This window comes from Rhodamnia argentea, chromosome 7, assembly GCF_020921035.1.
Source record: "Rhodamnia argentea isolate NSW1041297 chromosome 7, ASM2092103v1, whole genome shotgun sequence".
Classification (NCBI taxonomy): Eukaryota; Viridiplantae; Streptophyta; class Magnoliopsida; order Myrtales; family Myrtaceae; genus Rhodamnia; species Rhodamnia argentea.
The window spans coordinates 1,659,764-1,676,295 of record NC_063156.1 but is presented as its reverse complement, the minus strand read 5'-3'; the positions used below and the strand labels follow the sequence as shown (position 1 = coordinate 1,676,295).

At 40.1% G+C, this 16,532-nt stretch overlaps 2 protein-coding genes across 2 annotated transcripts; both read left to right on the top strand.

Annotated features, from left to right (window-relative positions):
• The first annotated feature begins 1,198 nt into the window (after positions 1-1,198).
• Positions 1,199-8,490, top strand: LOC115742998 (calmodulin-interacting protein 111). The gene is made up of 16 exons (XM_030677583.2): positions 1,199-1,905; positions 3,155-3,276; positions 3,358-3,446; positions 3,527-3,562; positions 3,771-3,864; positions 4,030-4,069; positions 4,220-4,320; positions 4,780-4,844; positions 5,027-5,523; positions 5,656-5,743; positions 5,848-5,982; positions 6,430-6,998; positions 7,115-7,250; positions 7,353-7,421; positions 7,538-7,678; positions 7,847-8,490. Exons 1-16 carry the CDS (start codon positions 1,685-1,687, stop codon positions 7,958-7,960), a joined length of 2,517 nt encoding a protein of 838 aa, XP_030533443.2. The 5' UTR covers positions 1,199-1,684; the 3' UTR covers positions 7,961-8,490.
• Positions 8,491-9,629: 1,139 nt separating this feature from the next.
• LOC115743230 (F-box protein At5g52880) lies at positions 9,630-15,185 on the top strand. The gene is made up of 6 exons (XM_030677959.2): positions 9,630-9,916; positions 10,497-10,651; positions 10,732-10,819; positions 10,956-11,155; positions 11,480-11,622; positions 14,901-15,185. Exons 1-6 carry the CDS (start codon positions 9,645-9,647, stop codon positions 15,015-15,017), a joined length of 975 nt encoding a protein of 324 aa, XP_030533819.1. The 5' UTR covers positions 9,630-9,644; the 3' UTR covers positions 15,018-15,185.
• Positions 15,186-16,532: the final 1,347 nt, after the last annotated feature.

Below are 16,532 nucleotides of genomic sequence, written 5' to 3'. Positions count from 1 at the left end.
GAATGCGCTGACCTATTCTGCGGTTGAATCGGGATTCAGAAATTGCAAGAAATAGATCATTACATCCAATGATGCATCATCTATAATGTAGAGTACAATATCAGATTTCATTTCATTGGGAATGACGCTTGATATTTATTCACAAAAGTAATTGCTAATTATCCCTTTGACGTTGGATACAGCATCAGATTTCATTTGTTCCCTGAGGAAACGCCCTGGATCTTCTTAGTTTTGGAACAAAAATCATACCCAACCCTCAACCAACATAATTTCAATCTGATTTGGCATTTAAATCTTCCAATTGGTTGTCGTCTATATTTATTTTTTTCAATAAAATTTCAATCCAAACCATGTCGGAGTCGATTAAAAAAATTCAAGAGAAAATTTTCAACAAGTGCATGAAGTGCTCTCGTCTTCTTAAATAAGAGCCTGAAGTGCCTTGGTTATTTCAAAGAAGCACCTATATGAAGGGAATTTTCATCATTTGTATATTTATTTATTTTTTTCTTTTTCTGTTCTATTTTATTTTTCTTTTTCCTCTGGCCCTTTCCAAGCCATCCTAGCTATCGGGCGATGGTTGGAAAGAAATACAAAAAAAAAAAAATTAAAAACATAAAGGACGAAAATGCCCTTCTTCCAAGCCATTCTTTGAAATAATAAGGACATTTCATGCTCTTATTTGAAATAAGATCCATTATATGCGCTTATCCGAGAAAATGAATGCACTTCGAACTTTTATTTGAAATCTTCTTTAATGTCCAAAGACCACACACATCAATATCAGAATTCTAATGCGCAATGCATGTTCAATTCTATGTCTTAAAGTACGTGGAACGCATCTCGTTGTAGTTCTCGGTAAGCTGCGAAATGTATCGTTTATGTGATCGAAATATATCAAGATAATTGTATACTGGGGATCAACCGTTTATATTTCGGCTAGCGGAGCATTTCATGGACTCAAGCTTTGAAGGATCGAAGTTGGAAAAAGGAAAAAATAGAAAGAAGAAAGAAGGAAGAAAAAGAAAAAGGAAAAAAGAAAGAAGGAAGAGAAAAAGAAAGGAGAAGAAGGAAGAGAAAACGGGGAGAAGAGGTAACCGGTGAGTCAAAAAGAGAAGAACGAGAAAAATCAAAGAAAAGTCCCCACGGCGGCACTCAATTTCAACCAATCACAGATCACTATAAATAGTCTTCCTCCCCCACCCCCCTCCCCCGCCAAAGTCCCCATTTTTACCTGTCAACCAAATACCAAACCCACCGTCGTTCACTGTGCGTTTCATTCGGACATATATACCCAACACCCATTTCTCCATTTCTCTCTGAAAACAAAAGGAAACAGAGTGGAAAAATATTCATTGCATTCCGCACCCACCAATCCCTTCCTCTCTCTCTCTCTCTCTGATTCCTTGAATCGCTCCCCATATTTCATTTTCGCCCGAAGAAGAATCCCTGGATATCCTTGTCCCGCTTTTCGTCCCCTTGTCAATGATGGCGCAATTAAAGCAAATCCCTCAATAGCACCGTTCAAAAGCCTTCGCTTCTGGATCGTGGGTCTTCGTTTTCTCGCTCCAAGATTGTGTTTTTCCTTCTCTCCACTTCCGTTTCTGGGGTGTATTGGTTGGTGGGCGGTGAAAGCGAGAAGCTTTCGTAAGAGGGGGTTGTCGTTGTCGTTTTCTGATCGGCAGGTATGGAACAGAAGAACGTGCTGTTGTCTGCTCTGAGCGTGGGGCTCGGCGTCGGCGTCGGCCTCGGGCTGGCCTCCGGGCAGACGGTTAGCCGGTGGGTTAGCGGAGGGAACTGCCCGTCTGGCGAGGTGACGACGGAGAAGATTGAGCAGGAGTTGATGAGGCAGATCATTGATGGCAGAAGCAGCAACGTTAAATTCGATGAGTTCCCCTATTATTTAAGGTGATAATCATGTTTCGCCTTTTTCTTTGTATTTTTTTGTTTTATAAAAAAGAACTTGGACTTGGCATCCGAAACTGCTGGGTGTGGTTTTCATGGACGGTACGAAAATGGCGCCGTCCATGGGGTTGATCCTGTTTATGAACTTGTTCGAGATCTGTTGCAGCCGGACCAAGAACTGCTTAACCCACCCACGTTGAAATTAAATTCCGATAAGAATGCCAAACAGTTTAATTTAATCTGTGTTGCTTGCTCTTCGTCCGTGCTTGGATCATCCATGGTGGTTTAACTTGCCGTGTTGGTGCGGTGGAGAAATAGGCCTTTTCTTGTGGTATTTGATACGAAAATGACGTAGAATTTCTTTTTTTTTTTTTTCTTTCTGGGTCTTGTTTATGTTTTTTTCTCCTTCTCTTGGATACTAATTCAAAGGAAAATGTTCTACTACTGATCACGTGAAATGAAATAGCCTTCATATCTTAATTTAGATGATGAGAGTTTGAGGTCGATATATGTGAGAAATCTGCATTTAATGCGGCTTTTGCTAAACTGGTGTCCTATTTTAATTTTTTTTTGGGTCGAAAACAGGTGTCCTATTCATCTGTTGAAATTTCACTATCAGTGTCATTTGTATTTTAGGCGCAGCATAGTGTTGTAAAGCATATTTGCTTTTACTGTTCTGAGAGCATCTTAGTGCTAAAAGTGGAAAAGAACATTAGTTCCTGCAAGATTGTTGTCTCAAACAGTAGACAAAAGATACAGTTTCTGATTTCAATGATATGCTGAAGATGGCATTTGGTTTACTTAATGAAGCATTGGTTTGATACGTTTGATCTTGATGTCCAATGTTTTTTCCATAATCATAGTACACAGCTTTTTTTCACGTCCAAGGATTTGTGGTGTTTGTTACTGCTTTGATATTTTTTTGACGGTTTAACCCTTTGCCTTCCATAGTTCCGTCTGTCCTTCTTTGCTGTTGAATATGAGAGATATGTTGCAGTTCCGTTGGAAGACACCATGACCTGCAGTCTGGCTTTACTCGTCAGCCATATTTTCCTTCTGAGATTACTAATGCATTTCCTTTGCCTTTTGTTGCCTTATAATGCTTTTGAAAAGAATAGAGTCTCTGTGCCTTCATTTGGTTAGAGTTTTAGCGTGGCTCTGGAATTTGTGATTTATTAATGCATTTGGTGGATGCACAGTTTTCCACCGATATCATTTTGATGATTATAATGCTGTGTTCGTGATATTACAGTGAGCAGACTCAGGCGTTATTGACCAGTGCCGCCTATGTACATCTGAAGCATTCCGACTTCTCTAAGCATGCGCGAAACCTTTCACCTGCTAGTAGGACTATTCTGCTCAGTGGACCAGCGGGTAAGTTCTTTAGTATGACATGTCTCTGTTGAGGTACCTGTTTCTTCGACATGACCTCGTATACCTTATAAATTCTTGCAGAGCTTTACCAGCAAATGCTTGCCAAGGCTTTGTCTCATTTCTTCGAATCAAAGTTGCTGCTATTGGACGTCACAGAATTTTCACTGAAGGTGACTGAATGCATAAGTGATCTTACTTTTACCAACTCTTAGCTTCATCATGCTCACATGTTTAAAATTCCTTTTCACAGATGCAGAATAAATATGGCATCACAAACAAAGAACCGGTAAGAAATAGAAATATGTAACACAGTCTAGTTTATATGAACTTTTCCAATTATCTATGTGTATGAATGGAGTTGAGCGAATGAGAATTAATTGAGCAAATTTATGAACCGGTGCCTTTGTCCATAGAATTTGGCCCCTTTTGTTGCTGCATTCCTAAAAATGTTCAATACCAAAGTTTTAAGTGCATCTGATTATTTTCATTTTCAGTCTTTCAAGAGGTCCATATCAGAGGCGACATTCGATAGAATGTCCAGTTTGCTTAGTTCCTTCTCAGGTGCTCCACCAAGAGATAAAAAAAGAGGTATGACCAGACAACCTTCATATGTAACACATAAACAAGTTTGGAACTTATTGGACAGAGTTTACTAAATTATCAAGCTAGCCATTCTTTGACAAATTTACTCGTCATGCAATCTTCTTTCACTTATTTTCTGTCGTTCTAGTCTAATGAATGATTGTAGTGCAGGCATGAGCAGGCAAAGCAGTAGTACAGACATTAGATCAAGGTAACAAAATCAAAGATATTTATGCAATTAACCCCTACTCCTTCAGTTCTGACCATATTCTTTCAAATGCTATTCTACGCTCTGTCATGGTTATGTGCATATTCATTTTTTTTCTGCCCTAATAATTGATTGGCATATTTTTCTGCTTAGGGCAATGGAAGAGTCAAGTAATCCTCCCAAGCACCGCAGGAATGCATCCGCAATGTCCGATGCAAGTAGTATATACTCTGAGTGCACTCCTATCAATTCAGGTTACGCTCGGATCTCTTTGCTACATGCTTGATTCTTTAGCAAAAGACGGTTCTTGGGTTGACCACTAATTGATGCATATATGCACGATTTGGATGTCTGTTTCAAACTCACTGAAATTGTGGACCTTATCTGTCACTTTGTTCCTCAATATAATCCAGTTGATGATTTAGTTACTGACATAAATTTGGACTAAGCATTAAAGCTTTACTTGTTAGTGCAAGTGATTGGGACTGTTGTGGTTTCTCCTTGGTACTGCATCATGAAAAAATTGAACTTTGAGAAGATTTTCCTTTTATCCCCTAAAAACAGATGTCTTACTTTTTCGATGTTTATTCTCTAGCAAATTATGTTCTCTCTCTTCTTTTTATCTTTTTCCTTTTCCAAAGCCATCAGTTAGCTACTCCAGGGAACGCATATTTTTCTTTGTTGTTCTCATGAGCAAATTTTTTCACTTTCAGGACTTCCAAAGCGCACGGGCAAGTTGTGTTTTGATGAGAGAGTATTTCTGCAGTCACTTTACAAGGTACAATTATCATGGTCCTTTAATGTTAAAGTCAAAATTCCTTTTCCCCAGTGTTTTCATGTCCCCGAACTTTATGTAGTGACTTTTCTAGGTTGCATGAAGTCTTTTGGCTAACAATGACAACCGACTAGCTTGTACATTTCTTAGGGTTATTGACAGAAACACTATCATTTTTTATATAGGTTTTGGTTTCGGTATCAGAAACCACTCCTATCATTCTGTACCTCAGAGATGCGGAGAAGCTTCTTCTCCAGTCAGAACGGTTGCAAAAGTTGTTCCATAGGATGGTGCAGAAACTGTCAGGAGCAGTTCTAATACTTGGTTCTCGTAAGCTGGACACAGATGATGACTATATAGAAGTTGATGAGAGGCTCAGTCTTTTGTTCCCATACAACATTGTAATCCGACCACCTGAAGATGAGACTAATCTTGTCAGCTGGAAAGCTCAATTGGAAGAGGATATGAAGATGCTTCAGGTCCAGGATAACAGGAACCACATTGCCGAGGTTCTAGCAGAAAATGATATCATCTGCGAGGATCTGGGATCAATCTGCCATTCAGACACGATGGTCCTAAGCAATTATATTGAAGAGATTGTGGTATCCGCCTTATCGTACCATCTTATGAATAACAAGGAACCAGAATACCGTAATGGGAAGCTTGTCATATCTTCCAAGAGGTCTCTATCTTCTTTGACTATCTTTAGAGCGATTACCTAACCCTTTCTTTTTTGTGCAATCTGGTTATCAAACCTCTCCTTTCTTTCCCAGTAGAAAGATTGAGAAGTTTAACATTCTTGTTTTTATCACAGTTTGTCCCATGGGTTAAATATATTTGAGGAGGGCAAAAGTGGTGACAAAGACACTCTAAAGCTGGAGCAAAATTCTGAGTCTTCAAAGGTGGGCCTCATTTTGGTACCACAAATTCCGAAAGTGGGCAAAGAAGACCCAATCCTTAACCCTACAGGTTTATTCAATCATGTTACCTTTTTCGTTTTTTTCAGGAAAATGAAGAAGCTATCAGCGCAAAAACTGATTCAAAGCCTGATAACTCTGCACCTGAAACCAAGAGTGAGACGGACAAGTCAGCTTCTGCAGGAAAGAAGGATGGAGATAATCCCCCTCCATCAAAAGCGCCGGTAAGTCTGATTTATATAGATAGTTGTAAAAGGAGAACGGAATTGGTGGGAGTTAGGTCTTAGATTTTGATTCCATCACGAGACTTAGTGCATTCACGAAGAATTAGGATTACCAAGCTATTTCAAGTTTCAGCAGTTGTTATTTTGCTTGTGGCTAAGGGGCTATTTGTCATAGAGTATAACAAAAAGTTGGTTCTTCAATTCTTACCTGGGAAGTAGCCCCTTTTGCAGCTTTGCTTTGCCTAATATGACAAAAATGTGGCCTTCTCAAATGGCCTTGCTTCAAAGTGTTCAGTATTTCTTTACCTCAATGCATTAAGGTGCTTAACCATAATCTTATCTCACTATGTGCTTGAAGTGGGGCAATCAATGTGCACCACTGGCATTTACCTTCTCTACATGTCGACATATATAAGTAAACAAGCGGGAATTACAATCTTTGAACAGGAAGTTCCCCCTGATAATGAATTCGAGAAGCGGATAAGGCCTGAGGTTATTCCAGCGAGTGAGATTGGAGTAACATTCGCGGACATTGGTGCTATGGATGAGACTAAGGAATCGCTTCAAGAGTTAGTCATGCTCCCACTCCGAAGACCAGACCTCTTCAAAGGTGGGCTTCTGAAGCCTTGCAGAGGTATACTGCTTTTTGGACCCCCGGGTACTGGCAAGACGATGCTGGCAAAGGCCATTGCAAATGAAGCCGGAGCAAGTTTTATCAATGTCTCCATGTCCACCATTACTTCGAAATGGTTCGGGGAAGATGAAAAGAATGTGCGAGCGCTTTTTACGCTGGCAGCGAAGGTTTCGCCCACCATCATCTTTGTGGACGAGGTGGATAGCATGCTTGGGCAAAGGACCCGAGTTGGAGAGCATGAAGCCATGCGGAAGATAAAAAACGAATTCATGACGCATTGGGATGGGCTTTTGACAAAATCTGGCGAACGTATTTTGGTTCTTGCAGCAACCAATAGGCCTTTTGACCTTGATGAAGCTATCATCAGGCGGTTTGAGCGCAGGTATGTTGCATTGTGTTGAAATCACGTCCGTACACTTTCTCAGTTTGGGTAAAATTTGTGGGTCAATATTGCTGAGATTCACATTCACGAGGTCAACTTGTTCGTCATTTGCGCAGGATTATGGTTGGTCTACCATCTATTGAGAGCAGGGAAATGATCATGAAGACTCTTCTGGCGAAGGAGATAGTGGCAGATCTCGATTATAAAGAGCTTGCAGCTATGACAGAAGGCTACAGTGGAAGCGATCTTAAGGTTTGCCTATAATTATAAGTACAGGAACGGATAATGAATTCAATATCCTCAATTATTGGTTCTGACCGCTGATTACATCTTGCCGTTGATTGCTGGAAACAGAACTTGTGCGTGACTGCAGCATATCGTCCTGTTAGAGATCTGATTCAGGAGGAAAGACAGAAAAATCTGGTAAATTCTCTCTGTATGCTTATCATCTTTTGAGTGGTCATGTTTTATTTTGTCTTTTGTTCTTGCAGTGACCGTGACAATGTCTTGTGAAAATTTTGTTGAAAATATGCCCACAGGAAAGAAAGCGAAGAGCTGAAGAAGGCGAGAGCTCAGAAGAAGCCCCCAGCACGAATGAAGAAAATGAAGAGAGCAAGGACGAGGAAGTAATTGCATTAAGGCCCTTGAGTATGGAAGACTTGAGGCAGGCAAAGAGTCAGGTAACTGAATCTCCTTTTTTCCATCTTCTATGCTCCTGTTAAGCTGTAAGACAAGGTTTTCTTTCCTCAAAACTTCTCTTGCAACAGTCATTGGGTTCTTATGGGATGACCGTGAATGTAAATGACATCCAATGCTTAACATTGTCTACTTCGGAAATGTTAATGCAGGTCGCTGCAAGCTTCGCATCTGAAGGATCTGTGATGGCTGAACTTAAGCAGTGGAATGATCTGTACGGCGAAGGAGGTTCTCGGAAGAAGCAGCAGCTGACATACTTCCTTTAGAAGGGCAACAAGTGGAGGCACCTTTAGGCGTTCAGGAGCATATTCTTTTCAAGTTTATGGTCTTGTAGATATGAACAACCCGCCCGAGTTTGAGTCAAAAGTGACCCCGATCCTGGGAGGAACAAGTTGGCAGTTAGTGCAAGGTATCGCTGTTGATTCTCATTGGAGGAATCCCGACGCTACCACGTGGATTATATCAGAAGGTTATTATAGTCGTCATCAAAATGCACTTTCCGGCCTATGTACAGAATGATTTATAACCAGTCCTCAGCTCGTCTCCGGCGAATCAGCATGTCATTTGCAGCTCAACTCGTTGGCCCTAGGATATGTAGATCGTCCTGTGTAAGTAATGGGGCGTCTCGGCCGCAAAAACAGTGTGGTGCTTGGGAATGCATTTAGGGGGTGTGATTGCAAGTGAATTATAAGTTTGTTAGCAGCAGGATGTGATTGAACAGCTCACAGAACAGCATTTGTAGTTGTAGATTGTGTAAATCCTTTGAAATTTATACTAGAAGTTTCGGTTGGCTTGATTGAATTGTTTCAATCTCGAGCTTGCAACATTAATGCTTAGTCGGTTGTAGGTTACAAAGACTGTTATTTCGTAATGTCGCTTCGCTCGGAGATCTGACTAGATGAGTGTAAATGACAAAAGTAGTATCACAAAGCGGCAGTTCTACTTATATATACATGCAACTCGTATTTTCAACAAAATGCTTTATTACTAAAGAAGATCGTTCCCATATTAGTGTGTAATATAAAATAAAAGGAAGTAATCATGTAGCATTCCATACAAACATATATATATATATATATATATATATATATATATATATATATTTGGTAACCGAGGTGTCCGCGGCCCGGCGAGCTATGGCTCAAACCAGCGGTGGAGCACGACTATTCCTCGGGGGGGCTAGCGCAGCATCCCACCGCTACGACCCTCCGCTTAAATCACCGACGCATACGAGTTTCGAACCCAAGACCTCTCGTGAAAGGAATTGGGCTCAAATCATCGCGGCCATCGATGGGTGGGTTCCATACAAACATATTCTTACCAACAACCTCCATTTTTTGATATGGAAGAGTTGGAAATTCAATAATTGGTGTCTTTTTTTTATTTTGCTAAAAAATCATGGCTTGAAATGGTATAAAGATGTGTTGTCTAAATAACTTCCTACCAATTAGCAAGGGGAGTGGAGTTACCATTTGTGTCCATTGTGAAAATATTTGCAAAAATGTTATATTCCTAATTTTGGTAATATAGCTGAACTTCTCATGCGTGTTACCAAGTTTAAATTTTAATGGACCGACTCTAAACAGAAATAAATCTTAATATAAATTGACAGAATTTACCAAAGAAGATTGTTCCCTTATTAATGTGTAATCGAAAATAAAAGGAAATACAGATGTAACATACCATACAAACATCTTCTTTCAACAACCTCCATTTTCATCGACCCTTCCCATTTTGAGATTCGATACGTCCCATGTTTTGAGTCTCCTTAAACATTCCAAGGTTATGGAACCGGACAGAAAATTGAATAAGGTGCACGGTTGAACCGACCTCGATGGTATGGAAGACCGGCATAAGACCGGCCTAACATTGAATCCGGTTCGATTCGATCTGATTTTCGTAACTCCGTTCCCAATCACCTGATTGGCAGCGAACCTGTTTAAAGCGGCCATGGCTCGTTCCTCGGCAAATCCTCTGCAAATGAGAGTATTGATACCTTCAATTGGTGAATGCGAGCAGTGCAACGAAAGAAGAACGATGTCCAGCACCGTCGAGAGATACCAGAAGCTGGGCATGAGGGAATCGTTACCCAGAGTCCACCGATACCCAATTACCTGCAAGGAGCTCAGCTTCATTCTCAGAGCCGCTTATCATGAGCTCCCCAAGAATCTCAAGTCCACCGTCCTTGACGACACCCTCGCCGCCTTTCGTCTCCTTCCCGAGTAAGTCCTCCCTTAGGGCTTTGGTTTGGCATTCGATGATTTCTGTCCGCTGTGGCATGCGATTCTCGATCGATTTGATTGTCTTCCTATATGAGAATCGATTGATCAGTTCAGAGGTTAGGGATGCAGTTTTTCAGCGTCAAATCATGTGAAAGCAATTGGTTGTCTGTCTGGCTTTGTCATATGCTGTTCGATATCTGAGGTTGGCCTCACGTTTTATGTGAAGCATGGCGATTTCCAACTGCTGATGAACATCCCATACAGCCATCGTGTTAGGGTTTAGGAGTTGAGCTAACCAGATGAGGAATAAGAAAGTTCATGCATTCAAATAGAAATTCCCCGAAAAAGCTGTTTTATTTCCCCTTTGATTATCACCTTTCATTTAGTTCGATGAACTCACCCGTAGTTCTTAAAAGTAGATGAAGAAGTTAATGGTTAGCTCCGAGCCTCCATGCCTGATGTCAAGTCTGAGTTTTTTAATTTATTCGAGAAGCGGGTGTTTTGACATTCTCAAAATATACTTCCTATTCATCGAGTTTTGAGTTGTTTGATTGCTGTGCTGTGCTCAATTCCACGCTAGAATGAAGACGCAGAGTGCTGTCTTATCAGCTACTTTGCTTGCTCAGGCTGTGGCTGCTGCTTTGCCAAAGCAGAAGAAGAATATGGTTCTGACAGAATTCAAACATGCAAAAATTGCTCATAAGAAGCAATGCAAAACACGGCAGGAAGAAAAAGGTTGTTTTCATCTTAGTCATGTATATTCTCCAACCATTTTACACAGAAAGTGACTATTCATTACTTTCTCCATGTTTCAGAATCTTCCCAGCTACCACAAGACGTTCTCCTGCATATCTTCGGTTACCTAGATTTTTCATCTCTGATGGCTGCCCTGCTTGTCTGCTGGTAAAGTTCTATTCTGTTTGCCAATTCTTACTAAGTACGCAATATAGTTGGAAAGTCCATTGCGTGTCAGGTTGTTAGACTTTTCAGGAAGTATGGTTTTGCTTATTAATCTTCTCTTTGAATTTTTTAATTGAAGGTCATGGAATTACGCTGCGAGTGATAACTCTCTCTGGCACTCTTATTATACAAGAGTTTTCCCTCGTGCTGATAATAGTTTGAAAACCAATCATCAGCAAAATAAGTCACTGTACCATGATCGGCAAGAAACACCTACGCCCAAGGGAACAGCTATGCCCTATATTGACTGGAGGGAGGCCTTTAAAAGATCATATATAGGTATAACTGTTCTGCTAGCTTATGAAGTTCCAATGCACGTGCATCAGATGCATTTGGTTTGTTTGTTGTGGTGATGGGTACATTACGTTCGAAATTTTCTGGATGGAAAAGTAATAGTTTGCATGCTTCAAGCTGCACGCAAACCTGATATGGAAAATTGATTGTTGTTCCTGTACAATATTATCTAATTGCTGCAAATAAACTCGATGCACAGCCTATGGGTTATATGGCATGCAGCGAGTTTTTTGAGCTTTGCCGATCCTGGTTTGGGAACTTGCTGATCTTTCATGCCCTTCTCACTTTTTTATAATGGTATGTATGCAGCCAGTTCAGGGAGGAATATAATCTGCGAGAGAGGATATTGTAAGCATTGCAGGACTGTCGTTTGGCTCAATGGTATCAATTGCTCAAACCATGGGGGAGCTAAATCGAGCAATAATGAAATTAAGCCTGTGTCACCCCAACAGGTAACTCTTCCATAGACATTCTTCTGGGTTTTTTTTCCAAAATAGGTGTAAAAAAAAATAATTTACCAATTTAGATAAAAAAAAATTTCCAAAATGGGTGTCGCATAGCAGTTAAGATGCCGCGAGACACCTGTTGGCACTTTGGGTGCCAAACCGGCCTCGTTCGGCGGTCCAATTGCCGAATGCTCATTCGGCAGCGTCTCGACGATTTTTTTTTTTTCATATTTTTGTTACGTTTTTTAATTATTGATAGTTATAACCTTTATTTTATTTATAATTTTTTCTTTTGAACCTTATTTTTTAACATAATTATCAATAAATAATTAAAAAAATTATTAAGATATATAATTAATAAATAATTTTATATTTATGTAATTAATTAAAAAATTCGTAAAATAAAATTTGTAAGATATATGAAAAATATGAGATTTTCATAATAGATAACAATCGTCAACCGCAATTATATCTACTAATGATATTGTCCTCTTACATGACCTCCTGTTCCGCAATCAGGTCGTCTTCGTCATTCGGCGGGTTTAGTATTGTATTGAGAACGAAGACGAGGATCCGGATGAGTAGGGTGTGTAGATGACGAAAGCATATCTTGTGATGTGGATGCATCATCAAAGTGAGAAATTATGCCACGCTCGGACGGTATATATCCTATTGTAGGATGGCATGGGAAAAGAGAAGAAAAATCGGATCCATATGAAATCGGAAAAGTAGTTAGAGTTTGCGGTCATTGATTGTCACGAAATTGAAAAGCGGATTCCCCGTGAAATAGGCCGACAAACCGGGTGAACCCTGGATTGGAATTTGCCTGATCGAACATTGGAGCGAACCCCTGAATGAAATCCGTTATATGATATTCCAAGGGATAGAGGACGGCATCACCAACTGGATGAGCTTGAGTGGTCTTTCGGGTTGGCCGAGCAGTTTCAGGTGGATAATTCTCGTGGGGCCTAATGGGTGCTGCTATAGTTCTTGGTGGGGTGATAACGGCATTGTTAACCGTCTCTTCTCATTTTGGGCGTATAATATTGTCCTAGCTATCTTTTCCATAGCTACTCGGGCCTAACAAGATGGAGCGACGGAATCCGTCATATGTTCGATTTGTTCGATGTCATCACCCTTAATGATATCAAAATTAACAAAAGTTATCAAATGCCAATAATTTAGTTACTAAAAAATAATTAATGAATTAAATTGAAAGTGTTTGTACAAATCGTTGCACCCATTGCGGCTTCCTTTATAGAAATCCACCTCCATATATGTCTACGGTACCACTCTATATATCTCGAATGATAGTGAAGTGGCTCCGTTGCAAGATCATCGTGAACTATATAATCGACATGACTATCCCACATATCAATCCACCGTCTCGTGTCCCTCTCATCTGTTTTTAAAAATTGAGTAGCATTATTCGGACGGAGCACTTCGCCGATTTGGTATGCAACGGGTAATACCTACTCTTTTCATGATATTAAATTAAGGCTAGTTGTGAGAGATTGGGTAGATAAGTACGGACGGTAGATTGATATGTGGGACAATCATGTCGATTATATAGTCCATGGGGATCCCGCAACGGAGTTATTTTACTATCATGCGGGATATATAGATTGGTACCATAGACATACATGTAGATGGATTTCTATGAAAGGAGTTGCAATGGGTGTAACGGTTCGTGTAAATATTGTCAATTTAATTTATTAATTATTTTTTATTATCATAAATTATTGACATTTTATAATTTTTGTTAATTTTGATATCATTACCAAGATGATGGTATCGAACAAATCTTAAATATGACAAGTTTCGCCACTTCATCTCCTCAAGCCTAGGCGGCTATGGGGAGGATAGCTATGGCAATGCTATACTCACGGAATGAGGAGAGGCGGTTAACAATGACGCCACCATCCCGACCAGCAACTATAGCAGAACTTCGTAGGCCTCACGAGAGTGATTTATTTGAGATTGGTCAGCCAACCCGAATGATTACTCGAGCTCATCCAGTTGGTGATGTTGTCTCCTACCCCTTAGAATATCATACCACATATTTCACTCTGCGATTTAGCCAGGCAAATTTCAATCCAAGGTTGACCCTGTTTGCCAGCCCATTTCACAGGGGATTCGCTTTTCAATTTCATGACAATCAACATTTGCAGACTCCGGTTAATTTCCGACTTTCATATGGATCCTATTTTTTCACGCCCTCCTATAGTAGGATATGTACCGTCCGAGCATGGCATATTTTCTCACTTTGACGATGCATCCACATCATAAGAGATGCCTTCGTCATCTACACGTCCTACTCATCCGGATCCTCGTTCTTGTTCTCGGTACAATACTAGATGTGCTATACAACGAAAACAACCCGATTGCGGAACGGAATATCATGTAGAAGGACGATATTATTAATAAATGTAATTACGGTTGACGATTGTTATATATTATGAAAATTTCATGTTTTTCATATATTTCATCAGTTTTATTTTATGAATATTTATAATTAATTACATAAATATAAAATTATTTATTAATTATATATCTTAATAAATTTTTTAATTAATTATCGATAATTATGTTACAAAAATAAGGTTCAAAATAAAAAAATTATAAATAAAATAAGTGATGTAACTATCAATAATTAAAAAACGTAACAAAAAAAAAAATCGACAGTACGGGGCCTCATTCGGCACCCAAAGTGCAGAATGAGTGTTGCGCGGCATCTTGATCACTGTGCGACACCCATTTTGGTAAATGTTTTTTTTTAACCTAAATTGGTAAATTTTTTTTTTTTTTTTACACCTATTTTGGCAAAAAAACTCCATTCTTCTGCATCAAGGTGCTTCTCAAATTTTTGACACATCCCCGAGCCTTGAATCTCTTTTGATGTCTCATTATCAGTAGTGATACCTGTTAAAATATTTGCTCCTCCTCCTTATGATTGAAGCATTGCACTTCTCAAATAGTTGCTGTTGTCCTGCATCCTATATTTGTACCCAAAATGCAAAGAACGTAACAGGCAAAAAAAGATGGGAAAGTTTCGCTCATGGATAAACTATGCTGAGGTGTTCCTTAAAAGTGAGTTTCTGAAAGAGATTTTGCACCACCGGCTATATGGGCCTGTGGGGATGGCCTCTAACGATTAGTTATTAATGTAATTTGCTTCCTTGGCCTTGCTTCCAGATTCTTCTTAACTTCTTGGTCTTGCATCTATACTATAGTATGAACTACTACGATGGAGATGCTAATGTTGTGCGTACATCTTCTTTCAGGTGGTTGATTATCTGCTCGATGATTTCTGTTCTTGGGATAGCGACGATGATGATAGTGATTTGGATGATCAGTCGGTCTCCAAGTTATGGGCCTATCCCAGAGCTACTACATCCTAGAGGGTACTCATAGTCCTCCTTGAGTCCAGGGTTTTAGGAAAGACTGTCAATAAGGATGAATCTCTCTCTTCATGGCCCCTGAAGCTGCGCATCTCTGGGTCGATCATCTAAGAATGTGAAAGCCATTGGTTTTGTGGAAAGGAAAGCAAAAGGCAATTGGCATCAAAATGGAGCAGTTTTATGCCAAAATTTAGTCTTTCAAGCTTTGTAAAGAGCGGGGGCAAAAAAGCCATCAGAAAGCTGTATGGTGGGTATATGAACATTTTACGATCAGTAACTTCTTCACTTTACGAAAGAGTGATGATGGTGTGTGCACTGGAGAAATATATAGCGTGGATGCATGATGTTCAGTCTTCGTAAATGCTACATGAATTAGAGTTTCTCAACATTTGGATCGGAATTTCAAATGTTTTTATAGCTTCAACCTATTTATTTTGATCTCCCGGCGGTGGATCACTGCCTACAATCTACATGACTTGGATCATAAATCCAACCTTTTATTATTTTCTTTTTCTTGATTTTGGAATAACATTACGGGGAGAAAAAACTATTTTAGGAGTGTGTGTGTGTGTGTATATATATATATATATATATATCTCCGGTCAAAATAGTATTTTATTGAAATTGAAATAACTCAAAGGGAAAATTTCAAAAAAGGGCTCAAAGTGACATTATTTTTTCAAATAAAAGCATGAAGTAAATCTTGTTTCAAATAAGAGCTTGAAGTGTTCAAATTGTTTCAAAAAAGGGCTTAGTTAAAGGGTATTTTTGTCTTTTAATTTTTTGATTTTTTTAATGTTTATCTATTTGCCTTTTTTTTTCCTCTTCCCTCATGCTCATCATCTCCCCCAGCACATCTTTTTCGTGAGGATGTCGCCGAAAGACCTACACCAACACCTTCACCTATCGGAGCCTCCTTCTCTCGCAATTGATGCCGATCACCACGTCCACAAACGAGTGGTGTCGTCTGTGCTGCCGCCAACATCTTGATCAGATCCGGCAAGATCGAAACCTCCTAGTCGCTGCCCGGGCGTTGTGAAACTCTATTCGCTTCGCCACCGCTGTCGTCCTCAACATGGGGCTCTACTGGCTGCTCTATGCCGACTAAACTGCTATGACGGATCCCGGTGACCCATATGAACCACAAGGTTACTTGCTGCCGAATAACGACACCACCTCCAACCGCAATCCTTGCTTCGCGACCAACACCGGAGCTTTTGCTCTGTCTTTCATCTCGCTCAACTTTGCCACCGAGCCCCCTAGTTTCTTAGCTAAAAAAAACGAGAGAGGACGGGCCGGACCGGCTCTACAGTGAGTGGCAATGATAGCAGTAGGTCGAAACTCCGTCGAGGATGGTGCATGGGTGAGCAACGGGACTCCCTCCAGTTGCTTTTCACCAACAACGCCATGGGACTCTTTCTTTGGTCGTCATCGCACAGCCCTCGTTGGCGCCTTCCACCCAGACGCAACTTTTGTCGTCCATCCCAGTATGGTCAGGCCCAAGTCATCTGGTCG

What these genes read in the sequence shown, in the direction of transcription:
- LOC115742998 (XM_030677583.2), top strand. Translation starts at nt 1,685, where the DNA reads ATGGAACAGAAGAACGTGCTGTTGTCTGCTCTGAGCGTGGGGCTCGGC. An exon ending in GAGTTCCCCTATTATTTAAG is followed by an intron (nt 1,906 to 3,154) that starts GTGATAATCATG and finishes GTGATATTACAG; the next exon opens with TGAGCAGACTCAGGCGTTAT. An exon ending in TTCTGCAGTCACTTTACAAG is followed by an intron (nt 4,845 to 5,026) that starts GTACAATTATCA and finishes TTTTTTATATAG; the next exon opens with GTTTTGGTTTCGGTATCAGA.
- LOC115743230 (XM_030677959.2), top strand. Translation starts at nt 9,645, where the DNA reads ATGGCTCGTTCCTCGGCAAATCCTCTGCAAATGAGAGTATTGATACCT. An exon ending in GCCTTTCGTCTCCTTCCCGA is followed by an intron (nt 9,917 to 10,496) that starts GTAAGTCCTCCC and finishes ATTCCACGCTAG; the next exon opens with AATGAAGACGCAGAGTGCTG. An exon ending in AGCCTGTGTCACCCCAACAG is followed by an intron (nt 11,623 to 14,900) that starts GTAACTCTTCCA and finishes ATCTTCTTTCAG; the next exon opens with GTGGTTGATTATCTGCTCGA.